The sequence below is a fragment of the Microtus ochrogaster genome, unplaced genomic scaffold (genome assembly GCF_000317375.1).
Source record: "Microtus ochrogaster isolate Prairie Vole_2 unplaced genomic scaffold, MicOch1.0 UNK76, whole genome shotgun sequence".
NCBI classification, from domain to species: Eukaryota; Metazoa; Chordata; class Mammalia; order Rodentia; family Cricetidae; genus Microtus; species Microtus ochrogaster.
The window spans coordinates 1,350,549-1,373,931 of record NW_004949174.1 but is presented as its reverse complement, the minus strand read 5'-3'; the positions used below and the strand labels follow the sequence as shown (position 1 = coordinate 1,373,931).

At 48.2% G+C, this 23,383-nt stretch overlaps 1 protein-coding gene across 11 annotated transcripts in view; it reads left to right on the top strand.

Moving 5' to 3' along the window:
* Nav2 (neuron navigator 2) overlaps positions 1-23,383 on the top strand; it is a 625,974-nt gene that overhangs the window by 429,037 nt on the left and 173,554 nt on the right. For 8 of the 11 annotated variants that reach the window (XM_026777610.1, XM_026777606.1, XM_026777611.1 and 5 more), the window contains exons 5-7: positions 4,860-5,127; positions 9,314-9,382; positions 16,275-16,441. In XM_026777610.1, the coding sequence (XP_026633411.1) occupies positions 4,860-5,127; positions 9,314-9,382; positions 16,275-16,441 (504 nt within the window). The remainder of the gene's footprint in view (positions 1-4,859; positions 5,128-9,313; positions 9,383-16,274; positions 16,442-23,383) is intronic. The other 3 variants (XM_005370351.3, XM_005370352.2, XM_005370350.2) reach the window with 1 other exon arrangement.

Genomic DNA, 23,383 nt, shown 5'->3' with positions numbered 1-23,383 from the left:
CAAGGTCATCTTTGGTTATACTGAGATCAAGGCCGGACTGGGCTACAGGAAACCTTGTCTCAAAAACAAAACGAAACACAACCAACCTTTGGCTTAGCCATCATACCTGTCATCCGCTTGTGATATCTCTGTGTCTGAGCATATTAGTACAAGCCAGTGGGAACAAAGGGGTCAGGCAGAAACCAGCGAAGGTATGTGTCTTGACAGTAGTGACCGTCACTAGAACTGGAGGGTCTGTGCCATTTGCCCTTCCATTTAAAGGAGGGTGGCCCAAGAAAAGAAAGCAAGTACTTACTTGCCCATGGTCTCCCTGGGCCAGGGGTATCACTCTGGGTGTTCCTGTTTTTAACCTGGGTGAGAAATCTAGGTGGACTTGCCTGATCACATGCAGAATGAGGCTCCCTTCTTGGGAAATGTCAGCATTCCTGTGGGCTTAGGGGTATTGTTTCTAGGCTTCCTCTGTGGAGCTGGCTCGCCAGACAAATACCATTTGGAAATGTGGGCAGAGCACAAGTCTAGCTATTCGGGTTGCTGTCTGTTGCAGACCACCCATGGGTTGGCCTGTGTGGCTTTTAGAGCTTTCAACTCTGTTTTGTTCTTTGTGATACGAAAACAGAATCTGACATTTCATCGACTGGGGAGCAGATAAGCAAAATATGGTATGCCCATATAGTGATGTACTATGCAGCACCGTAAAGCCCGTGCCTGTTCTAATGTGGTTGGATAAAGCCTTATGCTAAGGGCTGGTGGTGTAGCCCAGTGGTAGAAGGCTGGGCTAGCCTGTGTGGGGCCCTAGATTCAACCCCCAGCATTATAAAAAGAAAGCTAGAAAAACAACAGCGGCAAAACATATGCTAAGTAAAAGAAGCCAAATGCAAATGACTACAAATTGTATGATTTACATTGAAATGTCTCGAAAAGGTCAATCTACAGCAGCAACAGATTCCTGGGTGTCTAGGGGGTTCAGAACTTACTGCCACTGAGCGCAAGCAGTTGCATCAATGGAAATATTCTAATATTAGAGCTGATTAAATTCACTAGCAATCATTGAATCGCATACTTAACTCTATGTATACAAGGTGTGTAACACCTCGGTTTATTTGAAGAACCGGAAAGAAAGCCACCGTTGAACCCTGTCCACTGTGAGATGACCTGTGATGATCTTTTTTTGTGTGGCCCTCAGAGAAAGCTGGGCGAGCACACTCCTCTCAGGCTTCCTTTGGGTGGAAAGAGCCACGAGAGGCACCTGAAGTGACTGCAGGAGGACGGCCTGTGTTTCCTGAGCTCAGAGGTGTGCTGCAGCAGGTGTTGGTGTGCTCAGTTTCTCATTCACTCTCTTCACACCTCACACACTCCCCAGGGGAACGTGCATGGAGAGGTCCTCACCGTGTGAGAGAAGGGATGGGGTCTCTGAGGCTTACGACACAAAGCCTTTGAGTCATGAACTGCAGAGATTCAACCCCGCAGGGTTGGCTTCTGAGCCCATGATCTTTATAATAAAAATGCCAAGAAAGAGTGTGTTTGCTGGAGCAGTACCGTGACCTCCGGCAGCTGGAAACACTTTAGGGGAAAGGGAAGCACTTATGAGCAGCAAATGACTTGATGGCCGCCGTACGTAGGGAATGGACATGCCCCCTACTGCAGCAGGCAGATTCTGAGCCCTTGGACATGCTGAAGCTTTTGAATTTTATTTTATTTATTTTATTTTTAGTTTTTCTCGTTTCCCCCTTCTTTGCTTTTCTTGTGTGGTTTATTTTTTTTTTAAGTGTTAAGGAATGTTGGACACACCAAGAGAATGAAGAATACTCATGCCCACCAGCTTTACCTTAATAAATAAAACATTATCTGGTCTGTTTTTAAATTCACCCCATGTGATGGGCATGCAAGGAAGCCAAGTCACACAGCGTTAGGAAGCCCAGCCCTTGAGCTAGAAAAAGCCTGGATTTCAAGTTCTACCTCCAGGCTTATTAGAGACATTCCCAATGCCTTTCTGAGCTTTTTTAGTTTCCCGTTAAGTAACAGCGGGGGTGACAGCACCCCCGTGCCAGGGTCAGAATGATGGATACTGTGCACTTCAGACTAGCTGGGGATACGCACTAGGCAATCATAACGCTTGCTGATCACAAACTACACCATCCTGATAACTGGGCATGGCACAAAAGTAGATTTTACGTAGTCATCTCCAAGAACAGCTGCTATCTCTCTAATGAATTCATGTTTCAAGAGGAATTTGTCCGCTTGCCGCGAGCTCCTTCATAGGTGCTCATCTGAATCTAGACATGGGGTTGACTCCCGAGTTTCGTCCCTCACTCAGGTCTCTGTTCACCAGATGACCAAAGGTGTTTTTGTTTCAGTTGTTGGCTTCAGTTTCCCCATGACTGAGGTCGCTGAGTCACCCTCCCCTCCCCCAGACTCAAGTCTGTGATGCTCATGTACTTTATAAGGACATCCGGGGACCTTTGGTTTTTCCTGGACCGGGGAAGAAAGCAGCTGAAGGACTGAAGCTAAGCTACACAGTTAGGGATTGTACCCTCATCTCTGGCACCTTCTCTGCTGTCTGCATTGTAAGGGATAGTTCCTAAGCAATGGCCGGGCATCCCAGTTGGACTAGGTGAGCCCTAACTTTCAGCTGTCATTGTGGCATAATTAAGAGCCCCATGTATCAATATTATAGTTTGGCTTAGCAGGTAAAAGCATTTGCCATCAAATTACCTGAGGCCTACATGATGGGAGGTGAACACTGACTTTCCCAAGTTGTGTTCTGACTTCCATGGGTCTGCCATGGCCTCCCCTTCCTCCTTGTGCACTCAAAGCAACATGCAGATTAAAAATAAATTATAGTGAAGAGGCATCTCAGTGGCTCAAAGCACTGACTCCTCTTGCAAGGGACCTGGATTCAGTTAACAGTAACTCCAGTTCCAAGGGATCCAACACCCACTTCTGCAGGCAAAAGGCCCAGAGGCTTTGAGTCTTACAACATGAAAACACACATATAAAAATACAATGCACAGACATTGATGCAAGCAAGATATTCATAGAATAAGCCTTTAATAACTAAAGCTTCGGGAAAGTCATCACCAAGAGAGGCATCACCAGTACAGCATGAAGCTGGAGCTGTTTGGCCATTTGAGGGGGATTCTGGGACTGTGGTCTTCCTGCAACACAGAGTGGTGGAGAGCGTCGTTGTTCACGGTGAATCTTGGTGCACATGCCCTCGTTGGCTCTGTGAGGACAGTTCTGTGTGACGGGGCTGGCTTTGGAAGTGTTATTGCCTTTCCTCGAAGGCCGGAGAGATGATGCGACTTGCACAGCTTGAGCGTGGTAGGCTGGAGTCTGCAGGTGCAGGCTTTGTAAAATATGTGTTTCCCCTGGCAGCCTTCACAGAACCTGCCAGCCTCCAAAGTGTGGCAGGAAGACCAGATTCCAGAAGTGTGTGGTGTCGGTTCCTTCACAGCCTGGAGAAAGGGATGCTTCAGCAAAACAAAGGCTTTGTCCCAGTCTAACTTGGGGAGGGGTTACCCAACAGGCACAAAGCCCTGGATGACTACCCTACCTTCTTTGCAGGGAACAGGGCTTCTCCTGAAGGCATACATTACTTTCCTTCACACATTCTTCTCTGCACTGGACCTCAGAGGAAGTGCTGTGCCTTCCTGGGCAGGTTTTCTCAGCCAGGGCTCAGCCAGAGGCCTGCACTCCCCACGAAGGCATGGCTGCTGCCTCCCACCTCTCTCACACAAAATCCCCAAAACCACCCTGGCCTTGCTTTGGGCTAACTCTCTCACTCACCAGCTAGCAGGAGGTCATGGGGAATATCACCTCTCTGCGTTTCCTTCTCTTGATATCTCTTCCTTGGGGACCCTACCACACTCCCTTGGGGTCAGTGTAGCCTCTGGCCATTGATAGCTGGTGTTAAAAATGCGACATAAAAGTATGGATGCTTCTGTGTGGAATAAATATTTTATTCCTTGCCACAGCTCTTTATGCATGCCTTTAGGCAAATGAATTTTAATATCTGAAAAGTACTGTCTGGAGTTTAAAGTACTCACTCTGTTCAAATTTATATTAATATAGAAAGTAGTTCACATGAATCCACCTAAGAACTGGTTCTTATGCTCTTGACCCATACTCAACCTGAATTAGAGTTACGGATTCAAAGGACAAGAGTTGAGCCGTGAATTTAAAAGGAAGATGACTGGGTAAAGGAGAGAGGATTTGGCGTCAGTGATGACCACTTGGCATGCTCTGTATGGCTGGAGGCTCAGAATGTGAACTTGGCACATCAAGCTAGATCATAGTGTCTCTGCTAGCGCCAGAGAGCCGTCCGGATCCAGAGCCTTGCCCAGATCACAGGCTCAGTCTTGAGGAGGACGCTCATTCCTTCGCTGATATTCTTACTGAGAAGTTCCTCCTGGCCCTTGCCAGCCAGCCAGCCAGTTCTGACTTGCCTGGTACATCTACTGCAACCATGGGAGACTTAAACTAATTTCTTTGTGGTTTAGGAGTGTTCTTAGTGGACCTCCAGGAGTTGAACTCAGGTGGGGCTGAAGAAGCCTATTGAATGCAGGAAGAAGCTTTATTTTCCTTCAACTGTCTGTGCAAAGGCATTCTCCCCCAGCTGTTCTAAAACTACAATCCATATTAAACAGGGAACTTAAGTTTTATTTATAAAAACAACAAGCAGATTGATTGTGCTAAGTCATTTCCAGTTCAGACAGGGAGGGCATCTTGCCTACAAAATTAGGTTTTCCTAAAAACGTTTAAAATTTCATGGTAGTGTCAACCATGCGGTCAATTTGACAAGGTTTGCTCTTTCCCACTTTTGTGCCTCTGGTGACGAAACTCTCTCTACTGTCTTGCAGAGATCAGGAATGGGAACCTCAAGGCCATTCTAGGCCTCTTCTTCAGCCTCTCCCGATACAAGCAGCAGCAGCAGCAACAACAGCCCCAGAAACAGCCCCTGTCATCATCCCCTCTGCCACCTGCTGGGTCTCAGGTGGCCGGAGCGCCTTCCCAGTGCCAGGCTGGCATTCCTCAGCAACAGGGGCTGGCCATTCCCCAAGCCTCGTGCCAGCCTCTCCAGCCAGCTTCACATCCGCAGGCAAAAACACAAGCGGAAATGCAGTCCAGGTGGGCTCTGTGCGGGGATGGATGGCGCTGCTCATCTTCAGGTGTCCTTCACCCTGGCTGGGTAGGGTAGCCTGTGTGGTCAATGGTTTTCATTTGTGAGGAACTAGCATGGCCTTCAGATAGATACAATAAGGCTTCCCTATGCTAGGCAGAGATGTGTGCTCTTACAGGTCAGAATGGCCAGCAGCCAGTGCTATTACCTACCCTTATCAAAACTGGCCTGCAATACATTCACACACATGCACACACACACACACACACGCGCGCGCGCGCTTGCGCTTGCGCTTATTCCTATGGCTTAAGTCATTGCAAACATGGTTATAAGCCAAGTGTTCAGAGTCAGGTGAAAGGTGATTAAAGGTCATTTCACTTAGTGGATGCAAAAGTTCTATGCTAACACATGACCCTCCTTTGCCACAGAAGAAGTAGAGGCGATGCCTAAGAAAAAGTGGCAGGTGGCAATAGCAGAAGAGACAGCTGCCTTCCCAAGGGGAGCAAGCCATATTCTGTTGAAACCAGTGACCACAAATGTGCCTGGATCCTGTTGAACTTAGACAGTGGGAGCAGGTCCATCCTGTTCCCTGCAGGGTAGGGGCCACTGCAGAGAGGGACCCTTGCCTGCTATTCACACTGGCCACAGAAGGGAGCAAAGTGGAGTTTAGAGTAGTTATCTTCCGTGCTTCAGTGAGAATAGGCGTGCAAATTCCTAAGCCATTCTGTAAAAGATCACCCACAAGCTTTAGTGGCAGAGGAAAACAAAACAAAAAACCAAGAAACTGATGGGTTAGGTTAGTAACTGAAAAGCTTTTGACTTAGGAGAAAGTCCTGCAGTTACAACTGTTTTCTTTTACTCTGCCAGTCTTTAGTTGTAAAGCCAGTAGCCCTGATTTGATTGGTTACTTGATATCATTGAATGTGTGCTAAAAAACTCTATGTCCCAAAGCACCAGTCCAAGAGGCTTCTTGATCTCCTCGGACCTTTTAACACCTGCTAGCCACAAACCAAGCCCAGAGCTGCCTGTCCCCCAGCTCCCTTGGAGTCACAGCTGTGTTTCCCCGTGAAAAGTGCAGTTTCCCAACTGGCAGGTTATTACAGCCAGGAGTTATGGGTCTCATTTACATGAGACCCCCTAATTAATTATCTAATTATCCAACTGGTGTTATGGAAATTTGTGAAATAGGAGAGTCGTGTAGACTAGCAATGAGAGAGAAGTGGGGAGATAGTTAAGCAGCCAGGCACTGTGCTCTTTCCTGGAGGGATGCCTGACTGGGAACTGTCCCCTGGCTGGAGGCTTTCTGGAGGCCCTCGGCGATTTGTTTGAGGAGTACATCACTCCCACACTGCCTTCTTTCTGCACAGGTTCATTCCCTGAGATGCTCACTAGAACTACAGCGCAGGGAAAGGTTCTGTGGGGAAAGTGGAGAGAGCATCACAGTTGAGTTGTTAGCACTGTCTTTGCATGTCTGCTCAGGACCCTGGATCTGCCAATATGCGCTCCCTTATCTGCTTAGTGCAAAACCTTCTATGTGCCAGGCACTGTTAGTCATTCGGGAGTCAGAGATGAGTGACAGCCACATGGCCTTCTCTCCGTATGTTGTTGGAGGAGGCTGCACAGCAAGCATATGACCAGGGAGGAAGATGGGAGAAGCAGTGTGCCTGCAGGAAGATGATAGGACTCAGGGCTGATAGTTCATGTTGGCTTGATGGGAAGGCCCCTCCAAGGACATGGCACTTAGTGGAGAGATGAATGAAAAGAAGCCAGCCGTGCAAACCTCAACTGCGGAGATCTGGCAGAGGGAGCAGCTCGTGTGGAGGCTCTGTGGTGGGAGCAAGCTTGGCAGGGCAGAATGAGGAGAGATGGAGCTGGAAGGTTGCCTGCAAGCAGAGAAGGCAGCAGCACCCTTCCTCATGGGGGACAGTTGCGTGGTGACGTGGCACCAAAGTCAGGCTGGAAGGGAGGAGTTTGGACTCGGTTCGAAGGTACCAGGAGGCTCAGGGTTTAATTGGATTTACATCTTTAAAAAAATCTCTTTGGTAAATGAGCTTGTGAGGGAGCAAGAGTAAGATGAAGGACTTTGCAGTCTAGGCGACGTGAGTGACTTGGAACATGATGGTTTGAAGCAGGTGGAGAGGGACCCTGAAGTGTATGTTGGAGGCTGAGCCAAGAGGCCTACAAACAGATTCACTGTCCAGAGCAGGGGAAAGAGGAGAAAGTCAACAGATTTGTAGGTTGTGAGGAAAGCAAAACGCCATAATGCCACTGCTTTCCGTTTCTACACAGTGGTGGCATGGATTCGGGTTTGAGTGCTTAGGTCCTCATCCAACCCCCTATCCCACCAGGCTTGATTACTTCTGCACGCGGGTGATCTCATCTGCCATGCATTGCTGCTTTCCACTTGTGCTTTCAAAGGAATCTTGCCAAGCTCTGGACATAGGATATCCCACACTAACGCTCTGGCTGTGGACTTCAGGATGAAAAAAATTACATCACCGATTGGCTTCCACTGTGTTCCTAGCCCCACGTTGTATCTTTGGTAGCCATAGCCCCAAAGAGTAACTGTTTGAATCTCTGGTTATTAGTGTCGGGTTCTGGTGGGAGCCCCCTAGATGCCAGTCTGCTCTGGTGTTTTGTTAGAACTCTTCAAGATGCAAACACGCCCGTTAAGAAAACATCTAGGTTCAACATGTCCCGTGATAACAAACACCAAATTCCGCAGTTCTCTAGGAAGTTCGCCAATACTCCTCAAGTACATCTGAGACATTGGCGTGAGGATGTCAGAGCAGCCACGGAGTGCCTCATCACTCCCCAGTCGCATCATGACTGGGTGCTTGATCCATAGCTCATAACAAGAAGTTTCCTACAGTATAGAATCTCGGGAAAGAGCACATTTCCTAAGCCTTGCTCTTTCTATGTGTGTCTGCCTTGAATACAATCCATAGTCCATTATTTAGGAAACATCCAAAAGTTGCTGGGTTTCCTTTTTCTCACCATTCCCACCTCCCCCTCACTTTCTAAGAACAGTTGCTCACCACAGGCTCTCCTGGGAATATAGCGCAGGAAAAATGGGTGTCTGAATGATAGTGGTAACTGCTTCAGGCTAGGAGACAGCTCTGTGGTAGAGCATTTGCCATCCCTGGTACCCTAACCTTCATCTAAGGAGACATAAGAAAGATGAACAACACAAAATAACTCTAAATTGTTCTTGATTAAATATGACCTAGAGAGACCCTGTCTTGGTGGGGGAGGGGAAGGAGAGAAAGCCTTAGTGTGCACACATTTATGGGGCCTTTACCTTTACATCCAGTGAACAAACTTTTCAAATAAAATTACATCAGTGCTTTAGAAAGTTGCTTTATACATTATAAATGCATCCTACTCCAAGCGTTGCACTGCTGTAAGGAGCTGTGAAGACAGAAAGGAAGAGCTGCGACAGGAGGATTGCCACAAGTTCTAGGCCAACCCAAAATATCTAGTGAGAGTGATTCTAAGACCAGCCTTGGCTTCAATGTGAGACCCTGTGGCAGAAAAATCAAATCAAAGAAACACAAAGTATAAAGAAAGCGTGTAGTTGAGTGAAGGCAGAGAAGATATTTATTATGGTATGGAAGGAGGGGCACATCACCAATGTCCTGAGACAAATCTTTTGTTTTACAATCATAGAGATTAAACCTAGGGCCTTACACGTATTGGGCAAGTACTCTGTTACTGGACCATATCCCCAGCTTTATTTTTTCTTTTTATTTTAAAATAAGGTCTCATTGAATTGCTAAGGCTTGCCTTGAACTCACTCTGTAGCCCAGGCAGATCTTGAACATGCTATCTGTGGTGGTTTGTGCCATTTTAGATGGTTATAGACTTACTCTCGGAAACCAAGAGCCCCAGTAAGCCTCTATCAGTTGTCTTGGTCATGGTGTCTCTTTAGAGTAATAAAAAAGTAACAAAGACACTCTCCATCCTCCTGCCTCAGCCTCCTGAGTAGCTGAGATGGCAAGTCTAGGTTTTAGATAATCTTGACTGTAATTTCTTCACATTGTAAATGTATCAAGTCTCTGAAGTGAGGCCTAGGGGACACAATGTGTTTAGTGAACCATAAACAGAGGACCAGCCCAGGTACCTTCCTCTCGGTGTGTCGGTGTGTCGAAAGGGTCTTCTCTCCTCACTCATCTTTTCCTTCCTGCCCTGCAGTGCATCATCCAAGGACTCATCTCAAAGCAAAATCATCCGCTTCACTCTGGGTCAGAAAAAGATCTCTAGGTTAGCAGTCCTCTGTGTCCTACAAAGCATGGTTTCCTCCCAGCCCACTCTTCCTGTTTCCTCCTCGCTGGCTGAGTTCCCTTTGGATTCCCTTCCCTGCTCTGTGTCTCTGGTTACCTAAACCCAAACATGCTTTGGCTAATGATTCTGCTTGGGGAGTTCCAAAAGTGGCCTTGGTTGGGAATGTGTTTATGTGTGTAAGAGGAGCGTGGAGCGTGTGTGCGTGCGTGTGTGTGTGTGTGTGTGTGTGTGTGTGTGTGTGTGTATGTGTGACTGGTTCCATCGGGATGCTTCTCACTGTGTTGATTTCACCTCATTACCAGGATCCCATTCATAGGAGGAGGTGAGTTTCCAGGTAGTTATATAGCGATTTTACAATGAATGGCATTTGTTCCCTGCTTCATCCCGGCCCTAATCTGTATCTCCTTTCTGTGTGTTGTGCTTTGGCTATGGTCATTGTTGCTCTATTACTAACTGGGGGGGAGGGGTAGGTTTCGTTGTGAGCTACCATCTGAAATGTGAATTCAGAACTGAAGGCTGTCATGTTCTGTCTTTGTTTCTGGATTCTCCTGCCCACCCTGGGGAAGTTGCCTTAGTTTCTTGGAAAAAACAACAACAAAAAAAAATCTAGTCTGCAGGCATCCTCTCCTGAACCCTGTGATGCATGCTTGGGTGTGGGAAAACCAGGTACATTGTGACATCTACAGACTTATTTCATCCTCACAGCCTCCAGGAGGTACCGAGGTAGGTCATGTTAATAGCCCGATTTGCAATCATAGAAACTGAAAGCAAGCTCCCAGGCTACACGGAAGATGGAAGAGAACCCAGGTTGTTTTGCCCCAGAACCTTTAGGCGAAGCTGCCCTTTCTTCCTCTCACATTCTGTGTGGTTGTTGACCCTTCTCTGTCAAACCTTCAGCCTTGTCCTTCACACCGCGCCTGTGGCCCCTGCGAGAAGCCCTGGGATGACCCGTGCCGTATTTATTTCCCAAGGAACTGTGTCCTGAAGGTGAAGGAAAGCCACCCCCTTCATTTTATCCATGTATACATAGATCTGTGACCAGCTGCCAGCTGTCCCCTCTGCTAGGCTGTAGGAAACTTCTATACTCAGTTTCTTTGTCTGGAGATCTGGTGTGGAGCAAGACCCAACCTGAGAGCAACCAGCCCAGTGAGGGAGAAACTACATGACACCATGCTTGGGTATACCGTGCATGCGTGTTATATACCGTGTATGCGTGTTATCCGTGCGATAGCTTCCCCCTATGAAGAAGAGGAGACTGCAGCAGGAGCGGATGGATGCTTCTGTTCCAGCAGGCTCATTCCACTGAATCAATCGCAATGTCATGAGAATGCATGTACATGTGAAAGGAAAGGAGAGCCTGGAGGAACCTGTGTCTTCCTACAAAGCCCAGGGCTCTGCCCCAAGAGATAAGAGGACAGGAGCTGACTGGGAAGCTGTGTAACTGGAAACACATGCCTGCCCTTCAGTGGCACAGACACTAGAAGGAAGTAGTGGGGAGAGCGGAAGAGCTGAAGGCCGGGGGGGGGGGGGGGGTGCAGCTACAAAGCCTGAGTCTGCCAGGAACAGAGCTCCCAACTTCCCCCTCGGTCAAGGCTTGGCTTCCTTTCGAGTAGTTACATCCCTCATCAAGAGAGTTTGGAGTGTATTCTGTCTCTGCTGAGGCTGTGGTTCTGGATGCCCCTCTTCCCAGCTACCCAGAGTATCATTATCAGGACCGTGGCTTATTAAGCCCCAGTAAGGACAGCAGAAAACTCTGGTTGGCAGGAGAGGCACCCCCACTCTTCTAACCTGCCCAGAACTCTAGAGACAGGTCCCTTGTTGATGTGTAAGCGCTGCTGGGATTCCTGCCAGGACCAAGGATCTTGATGGAGACCAGAGATGTTCGGCAGAACAAGAAGCTCGCCCTTGAATGTGAACCTCAAGCATCTCTGCTGACTACTGTGTCCTCCCTCCCTGACATCACCGGTAGATCACAGGCATTTATTGTGCTTTGCCTGCTGGAGGTGACACAAAGGTTTAGCCACCTCTTAGCATTACCTGGGTAAATGATTTCGTCTCTAGGCACAGGGCGTATGTCCACCTTGCTTCACTCACCGTGTCCTGGGGATTTTGTAAAAGGCTCTCACGGTTTTGGAGTATCATCGGTACACAGTCAGTTGCAGATGCATGGGTGATGTTGGTCTTTGGACTGAGCTAGGTAAGGCAGCCAGGCAGAGCGGATTCCTGCATGGCTGTCTTGGGGAGTGGAATCAAATTAGTGGGATAGTTAGTCCTCCGCCTAGCTGCTGAAAAGCAGATGCTGTGGAAATGAGAGATTTAGCATTTAATCATCTTGTCTGGCAGGAAAGCATCTCCGATCCTGGGCTCCCCACCCCCAGCATGTGCTCACAAGCTGCCATGCTTCCTGGGAGGGGCACCCCTCTGCTCCCGGCCTTTGAAGTGGGGTTGGGAGGGAAGAACTACCCTCTTCCATCAGCACGTACAGCACATGGAGTGGAGGCACGGGGGCTCGGTTGTAGGGTCTGTGCCAGGAATAAGTTCAGTCCCCTGCTTGGCTCTGCACACTTTGGAGAAATTGACCACCGCTCTCACAGCAGACCCATCTCCCACCTTCTCACCACACTTTCCTTCCTTATTATTATTTTTTAAAACACCATGTGTGTCTGGGAAAACCCATCTGTACCTTCTGTCTGTTTGGAGCTGGATAGGAAATGACCATCCCAAGTGAAGTTCTTCTTGTCGGGCTGCCGGCAACTTTTGGTGCCATGAGCAGCACAGGGCCCATCTGCCCGCCTGCCTCCCACTGCCTTGCGTGGGGCAGAGTGATGGGCAGCATCGGCCATACCACCTGCAGCTGTCCCTACGGGTCAGACCCAGCTCTTCAGCAAAGCAGGATTCTGATGTGACTGACAGCACATGCTTCCCGCCTGGGGTTGACCCAAGTTCCCTTGATACCCATGGATGTTAGCAGTAATGAACTGCTTAGCCAGAGGCCACAAGCCTGCATGAGGCCAGGGATGGGTCTGTCACTGGGAAACTTGACATACTCTTATTTTTAGCTTCAGCTCTGCCCTTGGCCTCCTTAATTAGTGCATCAGCCCTAATAAGACATGGTAGTATGACATGGTAGCTCTTCCTAGTATGACCCACAAGATCCTCCCCCTGGGCCTGGTCACTTCCCCTGGCTGCTTCCGTCCGCTCTGTTCCTCAAGATCCAGCCCATTCCAGCTCTGTCCGCCACCCCCCTTTTTTTAAAGTGTGCTTTGAGATGGGGTCTCACTTTGTAGCGCAGGCTGGTGTTGAGTCTGCCTGCCTCAGCACCAGTGCAGGGCTATAGGTAGGAGCCACCATGTTTAGCTCTACTTTGGTGGCTGTCCGCTGCACTGCAAACAAGGCAGATGTTCTTCCCGTGAGCCATACCTTAGGCCTCCTCAGACCTCACTGCCTTGCCGTGGCTGACCTTGAACATACTCTAATCCCCGAGTTTAGACTCTTCCTGCCTCAGCTTCCTAAGTATCTAGAATTATAGATACTTAGCTGTTTCACTACAGAGGGAGCCACCGTGCCAAGCTTGCTCTTTCAGCTTTCTGCAAGCTCTGACCACCTGTGGCGTGCTTTCCCTTCTGGGCCTCTCCTCACATTCCCCTTCCACACCCCAGATCTGGCCCTTGCTTTGGGGTCTCCCGTTTAGTCCCCCTCTGACTTTGAAAGTCATCACTTCCTTTCTCTGAATGGCCTCTGCACTTTACATCCACACACTTGTCACCTAGTTGTCAGCTGGGGTCAGCTGGCTTCTTCGGATCCAGAGAGGACTGTACAGACTAGTCCTGCCTCCTGCAGCTGGTGGTTGGCCTCTGTGATCACCCGGCTGTCTTGGAACATCATAGTTGCTTTGACTTGGAGATCCCGCACTTGAAATCTCATACTAAAATTTATCCTGAGCGAATTCAGCTGTAAATCAGCACCCTCTCCCAAGGGATGCGCTGGTTTCCTTGCAGCTGAGTTCTTATTTCTCACAGCACATTCATTCAAGGTCTTTGTACATGGTGTGCTGTTTTAGTTAGTGTTGCTACGGTTGTAGATGAAACACCATGACCCAAAACAAGTTAGGGAGGAAGGGGTCTATCTGACTTGACCTCCACTTCACTCTTCATCACTGAACGCAGTCAGGACAGGAACCTGGAGGCAGGAGCTGACCGTGGAGGGTTCTGCTTTATGACTTAACTTGTCATGGCGTGCTCAGCCTGCTTTCTTATAGAACTCAGCACCACCAGCCCAGAGATGGCCTCAACTAAAGTGGACTGGGCCTCCCACATCCTTCATTAGTAATATCGTTTAAGAAAATGCCCTATAGACTGTTGCCTGCGTCCAGTCCCATAGAGTCACCTTCTCGGTTGAGGTTCCTATCTCTCAGATGACTTCAGCCTGGGTCAGGTTGACATAAAACCAGCCAGCGAGGGTGGATTTTGCTAAAATCTTCAGGCAGGTGAAAGAGGCTTCAGATGGTGAACTTCAGAGCGAGGCTCTGTGGCCACCATGAGGAACCCAGGACTGATCTTAGTCCGAAATGAGGGCTGTTTCACTACAGAGGGAGGCACAAATAGCCCAGAAGTCTCCCAAGGGCAAGTTCTCCATCACAGACAAAATAGTTTCTGTTCTGGAATGTTCTTTAATGAGAAAGAGGCCTTCTTGACAAAGCCTGTCTTGCCTCTTTGCAGGTGTTGGTCTTGTACTGATTTTTGTCCCCCTTTTCTAAGCCTTTAAGTCCATCTGCTTCTTTCCTTGTGTGATTCTTGTTTTGTGCCACGGTGTGCTCTCTTTATGGTGATGTCCTTATGAGTCTGTGCGAAGCAGGGAGGGTGAGAAGGGAACTCAGTGGCACCATAGATTAGGTATCAAATCCCATTTCAGATGGACAGCCATGCATTGGGGAGTTATTATCCCAAAGTTATAGATGAGGAATGGGAATGTCAGGTGTGAGGCTGGCTCCGAGTCCCGCGGGTGGGAATGCCTGCTCTCTGGACATTACACCGCACTCCCTCCCAGGAAATCGGAACGACTCAGGATTATGACCGACCTGCCCCATGCTGGATGGCTTGCTTCTGTGCTGTCTAAAGATCTCCTGTGGTCTTGGGTGAGCACAGTGGAGACTCTGCAGCAGCCCTGAAAGGATTTGTCTTTTCCACCTTGCTGCCTTGTGCTTCCCTGCTCTTCACAACCCTCTGTTGAAGCCTCCATCACGGAATACCTCAGCTGTGACATTATCTCGGAACAAGTTCATCATCCTCATCCAGCCAGCCCTGTATGTGGGGATAAAGACTTGTATGGTCCATGGCTGCTTAAATCAGTCCAACCCAAGAGCCCCAGTGTGTACCTGCTCTACCGATGGATATGAGGCCGTGTCACCTAACATGGAGGATTTGCAGGACACCGCATCGGAAGCAGGTCTAAGCCACACTAAGGTCCCATTCCTGGATCCTCTTGGCCAGCTGTGCTGACACATCCGGCCCCACCCTAGATATTGGAACTGCTGGGAAGTTGTACCAGTTCTGTCATTGTGGGGATGGATTTCTCTAAGCCAGAGGTGGCAAATTCACTGAGGTGAACGCTCCCAAGACAATAGGAAGCAAGGCCTTCAAGATCCACTGGCTGGCCAGGGAAGCAGCAGCCCCCTCCGCCTCTCCCGGCTTCGAATGGGGACGCGGCCAGCTTTTTAACTGGATCGGTTTTACAGTCCTCTCACACCGGCTCATGTTCCCCGTGTGCTCTGCAGCCATCTTTCTTGCTGAGCCAACAAGAAAAAGTTTTAAGCATTTGCTGCTTCCATCTAAAATGCTTCCAGACTCCAGGCTTCTTTGGTGCTTACCGAATCACACCGGGGAGAAAAAAAAAAAAAAGGCTGAAAGCTTTATGAGTTGAAACTTCAGGCTTCTCATTGGGTCCAACCCTGGTCAACCGAGGTTCCAGTTGCTCTTAAACACGGCTCAGTGGGTTTTAACTGAAGGATACAACTAAATATGTCATCATGTATTCATCTTTCAACTTTAATTATTGGAAACAGCCTGCTTAGCAAGTCCCTGGACCAGCATTCGGGTTTGCAGAGGCTTTCCCCTCACCTCTCCAGGGAGTGCTCTTTGACATCTTTAAGACATACTACAAAGAAATCTGGCAACTTTACTTTCAGAACCACCCAAAAAGGGGTTTTATTTAAAGGGAAAGGGTATGTTTGTCTTTAGACTAACTGGATCCTGCTGTTCTTTGCAGATAGAATTATGACTTCTCATGTTGACAGTAGAGAGGAGCTCAGCTTCAGCCTCAAAGCGATGCCACGGGGGCAGGTTGTCAGGTGTGGAAGGGAAGGGTAGCCGGATGAGCACTGGCAGCCAGGCCTCAGGTTTGCACCGCAGATTCGTCGGGGTGGAGTGGTAGCATTTGCTCTCTTACCGAATCCTTGCCTTAATGCCCACACCTCTGGATGTTATTTTCAGCACAGTGCCCACGGGTTAAAAAGCTATTGATGCTCCATTCTGGATAGGGAGTCAGGAATGTCGTGGTTCCCTCGTGTCGAAAAGTAAGAATGCCTGTCTTGATAGATAAAGAAGATGAGTTTTATATTTTTCCATCAGCAAACTTAAAGATTTTCCTTCAAATTTCCTCTTGACTCTAGGGAATTGTGTTCCCATTTTGCCATTGGGCTTCCCCGGAGTCAGATATAGCCTGTTTGCTATGTTCTACCTTTGACTAGCAGTCTCCACAGGCCCAGCGTCTGAGTTTGTTGTTCTTGTTTATCTCCTGCATGGTTGCAATTCTTTCCGGGGCACTATTGCATTCCTCAGACTGACTGCATTACTCTTTGGCCTTTGCATTTTAGACTTCCAGGTCCTACCGCAAGGGTGGCCGCTGCAGGCAGCGAGGCCAAAACACGTGGAGGGTCAGCCGCTGCCAACAACCGACGCAGCCAGAGCTTTAACAACTACGACAAATCCAAGCCTGTCACCTCTCCACCTCCACCCCCACCACCAAGCAGCCATGAAAAAGGTGAGTCTTTTCCTCGAGTCCTTCCTCGGGTTTTTTTGTTTTTGTTTTTGTTTTTGTTTTTTTTTTATTCCTTTGGGCAAGTTTGGGTGGGGTCAAAATCAAACTTGCAAACTAGATGAAGAACTGGTTTAATCACACACGTACTTAGCAAGAAGATTGTTATCAGTGGCATCCGTGCGATAGGAAAAGTATTGTTACATTCACAGCCAGCGAGCCAGCCAGAGTAAGTTCTTTGTTTAGCTATGGCCCATAAGACACTTGACTACAGATAAGAAACAAGTTGCCATTTGAAATTTGAGATTAAATTTTCATAGAATTATGTGCTGTGCAGCAGAAGGGTTTGGGAGAAATGCAAGTTTCTTGCGGCGTGCTTTGGGAGCTATCAGAAATGATGCGAAGAGCATTAGGAATACGGGCATTTTTCACCTTTGAAAATGTGTCAGCATTTGGCTGGCACAGAAGAAGCAGACAGACTTGTTCCTGGGGTTGTGATATAAGGGTGTGTGGCCATCTTTGCTACCTAGCTTTCAGGATGGAGAAAAAGCAAGGTGAGTGGCCCCATGGAAGACCTCCGCAGAAGGTAGGAAAGCTACCTTTGCTTATAGAAGCCTGCAAAACTCTTAAGAAACTGAAGCAAATTAGTTGAGTCTTCAGTGGAAGATGAGCCCTGCCTACCTGCCCAACATGCAGGGCGGAACACAAAGCCAGGTCTCTCAGAAGCATTCCCTGTGATAGTGTGGAAATATCCTAGAGCTTACCCTGGATCATGGTACCCATCCTCTTGAGACATAGGCCTGTGTCCCTGAAGTGGCGCAGGAGCCCAGGGAGCCCTTGTTTTGTGCATGAACTCGGTCCCATCCTGTCTACTCCCCAAGCCAGGAGCACTTGAGTTAAGGAGCCCGATTCCCTTTGAGAGTTTATTAATGATGATGGCCAACAGATTTCTCAACCATTGCTATACGGTCTTATCCCAGGTGTATAGACCAGTCACATCTATGCAATCCTGCCCCAGTGGGGGTTCTGTCTCATACAGAGTCAAGGGCTTTTGTTTAGCCTATGTATTTTTCTGGTCTGTTTGTCTCACTTTTGTGGTGTTGGGGCTCCAACCCACAGCCTTGTCATGCCAGGCAGATGCTGTATCCCTGAGCTCCACGCCCCACTTCTCCTTTGCCCTGTTTCATCATGCCGTTCTCTATAACACGGTGCTCGGAGGGGCTGGGGACATGGATCAGCAGTTGAGAATGCATGCTGCTTTTGCAGAGGTCCCAAGTTCAGTTCCCAGCACCCATGTTGGGCAGTACACAACCACCTGTAACTCCAGCTCCAGGGCATCTGGCGCTCCCTTCTGGCCTCTGGGCTCTTGTGCTCAGATGCACATACCCACAGACAGACAAATATACACATAAATAAAACAACATAAAAAGTGAAAAACCCACACATTTGTGCTTGGAATACAAACATCACATCTGTTTGCAGAATGGCACAAGAGCGCATGTTTTTGAAGTTCTCTTTTATATTTCTTTATAAGCTCCAGTCTAAACCGAACTGTACACAGCCTTCCAGAACTTCCACAGTGCAGCCATAGAAACTCGACACATGCATGTAGAAATGTTTTGGGTTTTTCCTCAATAAGGAAAAGCCATTTTCTTTTTAGTTCCTCTTGTGTCTCAGCTCGTGTATTCCCCCTTTTTAAAGGATGTAACTAACACGTACAAAAGCGGTTGGCTACTTGCCACAGTCCCAGAGGCAGGGTGGGTGAACTTGCTGGGGGCTGTGAATTTTGAAATGAGACAAATTGTTTTAAGGTGCTGAACTAATAACGCCATTGGGTGAATCTGGCCTTCTTCATTGGCATCCATCGGGGGTGGGGGCGGTGTCTCACAGCCAGCATCAGGTATGGACCAGGGGATCACGGTTCCATTTAAAGAATGCTCCAGGGGGCTGGAAAGATGGCTCAGCAGTTAAGAGCACTGGCTGCTCTTCCAGAGGTCCTGAGTTCAATTCCCAGCCACCAGATGGTGGCTCACATCCTTCTGTGATAAGATCTGGTGCCCTCTCTGGCCTGCAGGCAGAACACTGTAAGCATAATAAATAAATAAGAGAATGCTCCAGGAGATTGTCTGGGGATGGAACTCTGTGTGCCCAGACTAGGCTGTCAGGCTGGGTTTAGCTACCACACTCAAAGTCCTCCCATGGCCCTGGAAGAAGAAAGAGTTGGCCAGCTAAGAAGACACACTTATCCCTAAGGCCAGACTACAAAGGTCTGAAGAAAAGGTATTGGCCTCAAGTTAAAGCCAAGGCAAGTACTTTGAAGAGAGATGACCAAACTTGAATTCATGCCCTTGCCACTTCCGATAAGTGTGACTCTGAGTTGCCGTCACCAGGGTATCTATTCCAGTTCACCTTTAAAGGCCATCCCAGGGCACGCTGGTGCCACTGTCCTTGGAAGGCTGCAGACAGTCGTTGCAGATGCTGACAGGTGCCACTCCACTCTGCAGTGCAGGTGCAAGCCCTGCCCAGGACGCCAACAGTCACTGTGTCAAAGCCACTGGCACCACATCTCTTGAAATAGCTCAGTATGTGCTACTTCTGGGGCCCCCGCAATATGAACCCCAATTAGTGGCCCTAGTTCTCAGAGAAGCCCAAAGTGATGACGTCCTCAAGAGGCACCCATCCTTTCTCTATAGTTCTTTCTAGTCCAAAGGTGGTTGGCTATTCAGAGGTCATTCCACTATGAGCACTGTTGCTTATAACACAGTAGCTTTTCATCTTTATCAGGTTTCCAGGAGGGACATTCAGAAGATCACCTGAAGTTCCTCTTCACATGCAAAAGCACAATGGGTTTCTTATCTTTCCCCACCAGCAAGTCTCCCCACTTCTCATATACCCGGCTTGTTGATTTGAAGTGGCACCCAATGGACCTTTGTCCCCAGGAAGTCACGCACATGGTATTCTTGCTTCTTGGGTTTTTTTTTTTCTTGCACAATCCAAATTTGTGTCCCAGTCATCTCTCTTGTTTGTTGTAGACATTTCAGTAAAGGCTCCACCTGCCATTTCCTCATGGCTGGAGTTAGCTGACATCGTGAATGTCACTTTTCTGGCACCAGAAACACCAAAATGCTCCCTTTCACCAGTGGGACAGTGATGGCTGTGGTTCTAACAGGAGGTTTCTTTGTATGGCTTGACTTCACACCATAGCTTCCTTTGATTCCAAATTATGGACAGGCTCGAATTGAATAGATGAAAAGTCACTGTATACGTGGAGGCTCACCACTCCCAAACAGTGTCCATGCTAATGTAGTTCATGCAAAGTGTCCACACGATCCCAGTGAGTACAGGCTGGTGGCTGTCACAGTGATCGTATCCATGATCTCAGGTAGCCTTGGTAAATTCAAAACTCTAGACCATTGGTTTTCTTTTATGCTGTGTGTGTGTGTGTGTGTGTGTTTGTGTGTGTGTGTGTGTGTGTGCATGTCTGCACGCACAGGTGCATAGCACGCATCTGGAGGTAAGAGGACAATCTCAAGTGTGGGTCCTTCTCCTCCCTTCTTGTCTGAGATGGGGTCCCATGATTCTCACTAGCTGGCCTACAAGCTTTCAAGAATTCTCCTGTCTCTACCTGTCACCTCCCTGTGGGGATGCTGGCATTACCAACACATGCTACTGCCTCTGCCTTTACCTGGGTTTGGGTGGACGGAGCTCAGGTCCTCGTGCTGGCACAGCGAGCTTGTTTACCCACCAAGCCATCTCCTCAACCCAGTGTGTGAGTACCAGAGTGAGGGAGGAAGAGGAAGGAAGGAGATGAACATAGAGACTGAACTTCCCACGGTGTCAGTGGTAGGCAGCTGTGGCCTGTGGGACCCGTGTATGCACGGCCTCCAAAACACAGCCTTTGCCCCTGCTTTTCAAATTCATCATTTTCCACTGACTCTTGTTAAATACAGTAGATAGCCCGAGTTGTGATCATATGGAATATTTCCCCATAGGACCAAGTTATTCAGTTTGCATTTTCAGAGTTGTTTACTCCTTTCTGTCAGCCTTGGAAATAGAGGATACTCCCATTGACTCACACGTTTGTGTGTGATAGTTAATCTGCGTTTTTGTTTCCTATACCTTTAAAACCAGGTGGGGACTGGAGAGAGGGTTCAGCGGTTAAGAGAACTGCTGCTCTTATAGAGGACTCGCATTCAGTGCCCAGCACCCTCACCAGGCATTCCACAACTGCCTGTACCTCCAGATCCAAGGGATCTGACACCTTCTGGACCTCACAGGCTGTCACACTCACATATACACATACCACACAGACAGCCATGTACTCCTAATTAAAATTCAAAAAAGAAATGCTTTTCACTGTGACATACACACATCAGTGCACTAAAAAACTTTACTTTTATTTTGTGTGTATGCGTGTTCTTCCTACATATATACTTATATACCACATGCATGCAGTACCCAAGAAGGCCAGGAGAAGGGAGGTGGATCCCCTAGGACTGGGATTACAGATGATTGTAAGCCACAGTGTAGATACTGGGAATAGAACTCGGGTCTTCTGGAAGAGCAGTCAATTCTCTTAACTGCTGAGTTATCGCTTCAACCGCGTGAACTAATTTTTTTTCAACCATCCCACTGCTCTTCTCTTTACCATGTCTACCTCTTTTTGCCCCCCCTTACCTGTCTTATTGTACCCCATTACCCTCATTACCCTTGCTCTTTCCCCTCCCTCCCCTTCATCGTCTCCTTTCTAACTTCCTGTGTTACACAGACACGCACGCACACCCAGATTCTGTGTGGGAGAGAGCTTGTTTCTCAAGGTGTGATCACGGATGATCAGTTTGTCAGCTTTCAAAGTGACTGGGCAAATATGGACCCTGGACTTTATAATCCTTACCCTTCCAATTCAAGTCTCTTTGTTTATAGTTGACACTCCAGGAATTCCCAAGGCCATGGAGGTGGAAAACCCTTGTTCTTAGTTACACATGGTAAGAACTGCCATCTTCTAATGGTCTTGTAACTCTTAGCAAGTGTTTGATGATTTACTGTTATACATTTGAAGATAGGTAGTGAGACCTCTGCTCCCGTACCAGCTCAAGCCTGGCATGCAGCAGGAGCTCAAAAATGGCAACCCATAAAGATTTCATGTACATTTTGTCATAACTATATTTAACTGTATCCTCATGGCCAGCACTTTAGATAACTAGACTTTCTGATTGCCAAGCACTTCAAAGCTTGCTTTGCTTTTGTGGTTTTGCCTTGCACTTCTTCAAGTTGTTATATTTTATTTTAAAATGTTTTCATTGCTTTCTTGTTCATAGAACACAAGCGGATAGGCTCTGATCCTTTACTTGGGCTAGGATATACAAAAGATTGTGGGTATGTTATGAGAAGGCCGGCAGGGCCAGGGGGTGTCAGCTTGCCCACGCCAGCTCTCTGTGCTCTTGGCTCATGAAGAGCTTGAAGCCCCTTGGGTGTGTGAAGCTACGAATGTCCATGCTTGGCCCAACCCTTCCCCACAGAGACAAGAAGGCTGAATAGCCTGGTTTGCCTTTCCAGCAATACAAATGTGCTTCAGCTCCAGCGTGCAAGCTTATGATCTTGCTAGATGCCCTCACTCTAAAAGACAATGAGCCTGGCTTTGGGAAGCAGGATGAATGAGTGGGGGAAAGGAAGAGAGATGGGTCGATAAGAAGACAGACTACCTCTTTGGTTACCCCGTGTTGGGGATGCGAGATGAGTATCTGCTGTGTGTCTGGTCTGCAGGTGATGACTCCACTGCTTCCCCTGCTCCTACTTGTCAGGCAGACAGCTTCACATGTACGTGGATCCAATGCCATTTAAAGCTTCATCAGAAGAGGAATGCATTTGGGCATCTGGGTGCTCCCTTAGCCAGGCTTACCCAAGTTTGGTCTGCAACACTTGGTTTTCTCCATTTACTTAAAAGTTTTTAAAAAAACATTTTTCTCCTAAGTTATGTATTTGGCAATATTCATCTACACTTCCATGGGCTTGCAAGGCCTGTCTTCACAATCAAGGTGCCAGAGTGAGGAGGGGCAGCTGAGCTGTGTTGCCCCGGTACCGCCATAATTGGCGCGTCGTGACGAGTTTCTCGTGCAGGCACTTGACCCCGTCTCTGCTGAAGGTGGACTTCCTGGGGATGAAACCAACTCATTGGACAAGATGCCATCTCCAGCTGCAGCTCGCCCCTCACTGTGTACCTGCCTCTTTAGAACATCAACGCACAGCTGGGGTGGGAGGGATCCAGCCTCTCTAGCTGCTGTAGATGAGGGACCACAGCGAGAGGACTGTCTCTGAAGCGGTGGTCTCCTTGGTGGTGAGCCTGTCTGCGAATGTGGTGCACAGAGGACACGGTTCACTCCGTGGTGTCTGGGGAGCTCCTGGTGGGTTCTTCAGCAGTGGCTCTGCCTGTTTCTGTGGTCTGGAGGCCCTTTGAGCTTTGTGGATGATAACGCAGGGACCCACCTAATTCTCCCAAGGTGAAGTGGGGCCCTCTGTGTCCTGCCGAGTCAGTCCATTGCCTTTGCTGTGATGGGAGAATCATAGCATTTAGCTGTAATGAAAACTGGATTGCAAGGTCCTCAGCCTGCAGTAACTCAGCTTGAGAAAAGCAAGGCTTCAAGGGAAAACAAAAACCAAAAACAAACCCTACAACCATCTTGACTACTGGGTAGCCCAAGACACTGAGCCTCTGCTGCCCTCTGCTGCCCGAGTCTTGTGATGACAGCTCATCTCTAGCGTTCTTGTTTTTTTTTTTTTTTTCAATTTTAATTTAAAAAAATCATTTTACTGTCTTATATTTGGGTATTTTTCTGCGTGTATATCTGTGTAGTAGTCATATTACTTGGTGCTTGCAGAAGCCAAAGGAGGGTATCAGATCCCTTGGAGCTGAATTCCAAATGGTTGTGTGCTTCCTTGCGGGTGCTGAGA